Below are 5,421 nucleotides of genomic sequence, written 5' to 3'. Positions count from 1 at the left end.
TGTATGTGAATTTATAGTTAGAAATTTAAATTAATTGAAGAAAAATTTCAATTATTTAAAATGAATTTGATGTTTAATTTGTGAGCAAACATCAAGAAAATGATTATTGAAAGTTTTCTACAATTTGTAAAAGTTATTTATTTAAATAAATTTATTTTAATATTTAATTTCTTATGTTTAATGCAACATTTAAAAATGATGTGGAAGCTGACATGGAAGCAATTGTGTTACACACTGAAATACGATTTAAAATATTGAGTTTTATTGAGTTGAGGGTTCAGATGACAAAAGTCTAAGTAAAGGTATTCATTTTACAAACACGCATACGTACAAGGATACACTAGACCATTTCGCCTTTATAATTTGGTTGTTGATAGAATGAATCTTTCTCTGTATTTTTTTAAGTCTTTCTCTGTATTATTAAATTTTCCCAGGGTATCCATGGTGTTAGAGTGCATGCCCGACCAATTTTAATATTTTACTCTACTTAGTTGCCTATCTGTGGAACACGTAAGCTAACTTGATTCACTGAAGTAAACCTTGAACATAATATATTTACGTAGAAAATACCCGACTAAAGAAAGGTGTAAAACACCACGACCTGTACCTCAACAGGATTTAACCCAAACTTCACTATAACTCTTGAGCCTCAACAATCAACAAATTACAAGACTTCTTGTAAACTTGGAATTAAAACTTCTAACTCCTACTTCTACAAAACACTAATCTTCCCAAGATAAGTATTCCCAAGTTTTTGAGTTCCCCAACTTGAAGACATTAATCCTAACTCAGTTTATAATTCACTGAGACTAAAGATTACAACTCAATATGACTCAATAACCAACCTATTACACAAAGTCTATGACGACTCTAAGTAAAAGACCAGGTTGCTTCACTAGCTTCTTCAAGTTGTAGAACTAATTTGCTTATTATTGACTATAATTTTAGTGTGTGAGTGAAACACTTAAATGTCGTTGGTTGTATTTAAACCAACTCCTGATGGAGTTCTTTAGTTGATGTATTCATCTATCTTCAATAGGACTCCCAAGTAGTTTCACTCTTTGCTGTCATCTCTTTCTCTCTCTCTCCTTGCTTGAATAGGACTCTTCTCTTCTATCTCATAGGCTTTGTAGAACTTCTTGATCAACTCAACTTCTAGATGTTGCACTCATCTACTTCAGCTGATGTGATAAGTGTAAAGAGCATGTTACTTATCCATTCTTATTTTTATGCAGTGTCATCTTATCAGTAGTCTTGTCTGTAACTTGTTCACTTGTGTGGAACAGCTTGCACAATATGTTTCATTTGTATGTCCATCATCAAAACTTCACATTTCCTAACAAATTCTCCCTTTTTGATGATGACAAACTTAGCAGAACAACATTCATTTTAAAATCCCGACACATTCAATAAAGAATTAAAATAGAGGATCACAACAGAATGAAACAAGTTAGTTATTGAGTTATAAGCATTGTATAATCAATTATTCCCCCTTTTGGCATCATTGAAAAGCTGGCCCCAACAAGTGATAACTGTTTAATAATTCATGGTCACTAGGGCTATCACTAAAATAATCAAAACTCAGAGCAAAAGAACAATAATGCATTATGAAAAAATATAAGCAGAACACTTTAAGCAAAAAAGCCCATTTTATTTAGAGAATAGGATACTATTATCATAACCCAGTAACAGCAAAAAAAATAACATGGACAAAGAGACAACAAGGAAAATATGCCTAAGGCACTAAGAAGAGGCTTAAGTGGATAAGAAGGAGGGGATAAAGGAGGTTATCTTCCTAATAACATCAGCATTCTCAGCTCTTTCCTTCTCTAAAGTGGCAGTGAGGGAAGCAATTTGAGCTTGAAGGACCCTTTTTCATCCTCATAAGCAGCCTGTGCAGCATCCAATGCAGCTTGAGCAACCTCCACCTCAGCCTGTTTTGTAGAAAGGACATCTCTTATCCTTTGTACAGGGTTATCAACACTCCTCATGAAAATAGGTAACATAATGTGGTTCACACTCCCTATGATATCCTTGGTAGTCTAGGAAGACCACACTTGGACAGACACCCTAAACTCTTCAAATATAGGGGTGAGCCAGAATTCATAAGGGAGGGCATGTCCATTCACTTCCTTAAGAAGAACCCTTTGCATATGCTTCAATATGAGTCAAGGCAAGTCAATTTTTACCTCAGTGTCCAACAGTACCATGAGAGTAAGGTCAAGAAAACTAGCCATAGTTCTTCTTTCCTTCTCAGGGATAATCATCTTATGCACTACATCAAAATAGAGTTGGTGGAGTGGAGACATCTCCCTCTTAAGAACTCTTCTATGAGTGATCAGGTGAAGATTTCTAGAGAACTTTCAACATATGTCAAGAGTAGAGGTAAGATTATCAAGAGTTGGCCAAGTGCCCTTTACATAATGACCCCACCCCCAGAAGGAATATGCAAGATCATAGCAATGCCAGCAACATAAAGATTCATTGTAACCTTTCGAACAATAGTAGAAAATATCTCACCAATGGCTACCCCATTTATGTAGAACTCATACACTTCATGTTTGGCAAATCTCCTATGAAGGTCACCCTGAAGGAATAGGTTTGACCATTCTCGAAACTCCAATTTCCCAGCAAAGTCTGCATATCAATACCCCTAAAATCACTAATAACCCTTCCTCTAGCTAATTTGTACTTTTGAAAGTGAAGATGGTGTTCCTTGGGAGTATCCTAATGTGAGGATGGTTCTGGAACCACAAAATCAGGATCCAACTCAACAGTAGCATCCAGATGAGGCTCATAATCAAATGAGTTAGAAGGAACAGGTTTTTTTACCTATTTCTTTGGACGAGAAGTGGACCTTGGAGGAGTAACTTTAGAGAATAAAGAGGCTTTGACAGTAGGAGTGGATTTAGAAGAAGAGAAATCCTTTGAAGTGGGTTGAGATGATGATTTATGAGACAAAGAGGGTTTTGGGACTTTAGCAATGATGTTATTCTTCTTTCTTTTTGACAGAAGAAGAATATCAGGAGAGGAATCTTGGGAAGTTGGAGAAGCATATATAGCCACACGTTTTTTTACTAGCTCAAAGTGATTCTGCCAAGAAAGTATCTTGTCGTTGATTTTTTCCTTGAGTGTGAGGAGTTAGAGGAGTAAAGACAGCAGGGAAGGGTTCTATATGAACAGTGTCATCAACATCGATGGAGATGGGATAGGTTTTTCTTTTTAGCTTAGATCTGGACCTTCTTAGGATTAGGTATGCGATAGGAATATCATCTCGATCAATAGGAATATCATCTTGATCAAGAATCTGAAGAGGGACAAGAGATGGAAGTAAAGGTTCAGATAATGGTGGATGGTTAGAAGAAAATTTTGTAAAAGGGTTTTGTAGATGCTTGAACATGGCAAAATCGAACAACTTGGTTGATATTAGGAGAGGAATGAGTAGAGGTAAGGTGATATTTGGATGTAGTATAATGGCTATTGAAGGAATAGTAGTGGAGTCAGTGGATAGCTTAGAGGAAGAGGATGTCATAGTGAAAACAGAGATAAACAGTGATTTCTTTATGGTTTTGAGAGTGGTGAATGAGGAGAAGAGAAGAAAACATATTTAAGGTGAAGAAAAGGAAGATAAATCGTGGATGAATTATACTTGGGGAAGGAAACGTAATGATGAAGAGGGTCAGTTCTGATGGGAAAGGTCTAGCATCTTTTTGAAAGAGAAGGCTTTTAGGTTTTTAGCGGTTTAAGTGTAACGAAAGGGACCATGTAGACAACCTGTTTCTCTTTATGCAATTGTGGGTAATCAATAATCATACCTGAATTCTGAAGAGAATATGAACAAAATGCCTTGATGTTCTAGTCTTTCTGCAAAATCAACACATAGCTGAGTCAATTTACTATAAAATCTTGGAATTAGGATACACAACTAAATATGTAAGACTGAATTAACCAATAATCACTTAAGAGCAACTTGTTCTAGTCAATTATTGAGGGTGATTTATACAATTTTAATCATCCCCAAGGCTAACCTATTCTTTTCAAAGTGTTCTCTACTCAAAGCCTTAGTGAATATGTCAGTAATTTGTTCCTCAGTAGAACAAAACATACTTGATATATGACTTTTTTCAACATTATCTCTAAGAAAGTGATGTCTAATATCAATATGCTTAGTTATTTTATATTGAACGAGATTTTTGGCTATGTTAATGGCACTTGTATTATCACAGAAAATAGGAACACATCCAACATCTATACCAAAATCCATAAGTTGTTGCTTAATCCATAATAGTTGAGCACAACAAGATCCTACAGCAACATATTCAGCTTCAGCAGTAGACAGGGCCACTGAATTTTGCTTCTTTGTGGACCAGGTAATCAAACATGATTCAAGAAAGTGTTTCATGCCTATGGTGCTTTTCCTGTCAACCAAATATCCTGCATAATCAGCATCAAAATATCCAATCAAGTTGAAATTACTACCTTTTGGGTACCATAAACTAAGATCACTGGTTCCTTTGAGATATCTAAAAATCTTTTGTACAGATTTTAGATGAGACTCTTTAGGATTTGCTTGAAATCTGGTACATAATCCTACATTGAACACAATATCAGGCTTGCCTGCTGTGAGGTATAGCAATGAAACTATCATCCCTCTATATATCTTTTGCTCCACATCAGGACCTGTTTCATCCACATCAAGCTTTGTAGCAGTGGCAATTGGAGTGCTGATTTTTTTGCTTCTTCCATGGAGAATTTCTTAAGAAGTTCTTTTGCATACTTATGTTGATGGATCATTGTTCCAGATTCTATCTGTTTTATTTTCAATCCCAAGAAGTAGTTTAGCTTCTCCATCATGCTCATCTCAAATTCACAGCTCATGAGCTTGGCAAAATCATGAGTTATGTTCATGTTTGTAGAACCAAAAATAATGTCATCTACATACACCTGCACAACCGATAAATTTTTTCCATTAGTTTTCAAGAAAAGAGTGTTGTCAATTTTACCTCTAGTATGTCCATGCTCTAGTAAATACTTTGGCAATCTCTCATACCAAGCTCTTAGAACTTGTTTCAAACTATACAAGGCCTTTCCAGTTTATACACATGGTCAAGAAACTCCTTGCTTTTAAACCTTGGAGGTTGTTTAACATATACTTTGTTTTTGAGAATGCCATTCAAGAATGCACTCTTAACATCCATTTGATATAGAATAAACTCCATGTAGGAAGCAAATACAACAAGTAATCTAATAGCTTCAATTCTGGCTACAGGAGCAAAAGTCTTATCAAAATCTATGCCTTCTTCTTGATTATATCCTTGGACCACCAATCTTGCCTTGTTCCTTGTAACTGTTCCATGCTCATCAACTTTATTTCTGTTCACCCACTTAGTCCTAATTACTATTCTATCTTTTGGAAAAGGG

The 5,421-nt window shown here is 35.4% G+C and overlaps 1 protein-coding gene across 1 annotated transcript; it reads right to left on the bottom strand.

The window, feature by feature from the left end:
- Nucleotides 1–1,829: 1,829 nt before the first annotated feature.
- LOC124893516 (secreted RxLR effector protein 161-like) lies at nt 1,830–4,680 on the bottom strand (the record flags this gene model as incomplete). The annotated part of the gene is made up of 2 exons (XM_047404497.1): nt 1,830–1,934; nt 4,187–4,680. Coding segments are annotated over 2 exons (599 nt in total), but the record flags the coding sequence as incomplete, so codon positions are not given.
- Between the last annotated feature and the right edge of the window lie 741 nt (nt 4,681–5,421).

This window comes from Capsicum annuum, unplaced genomic scaffold (genome assembly GCF_002878395.1).
Source record: "Capsicum annuum cultivar UCD-10X-F1 unplaced genomic scaffold, UCD10Xv1.1 ctg60817, whole genome shotgun sequence".
Taxonomy (NCBI): domain Eukaryota; kingdom Viridiplantae; phylum Streptophyta; class Magnoliopsida; order Solanales; family Solanaceae; genus Capsicum; species Capsicum annuum.
Note: the sequence above shows the minus strand (reverse complement) of the source record. Positions and strands in the feature narration are given on the sequence as shown.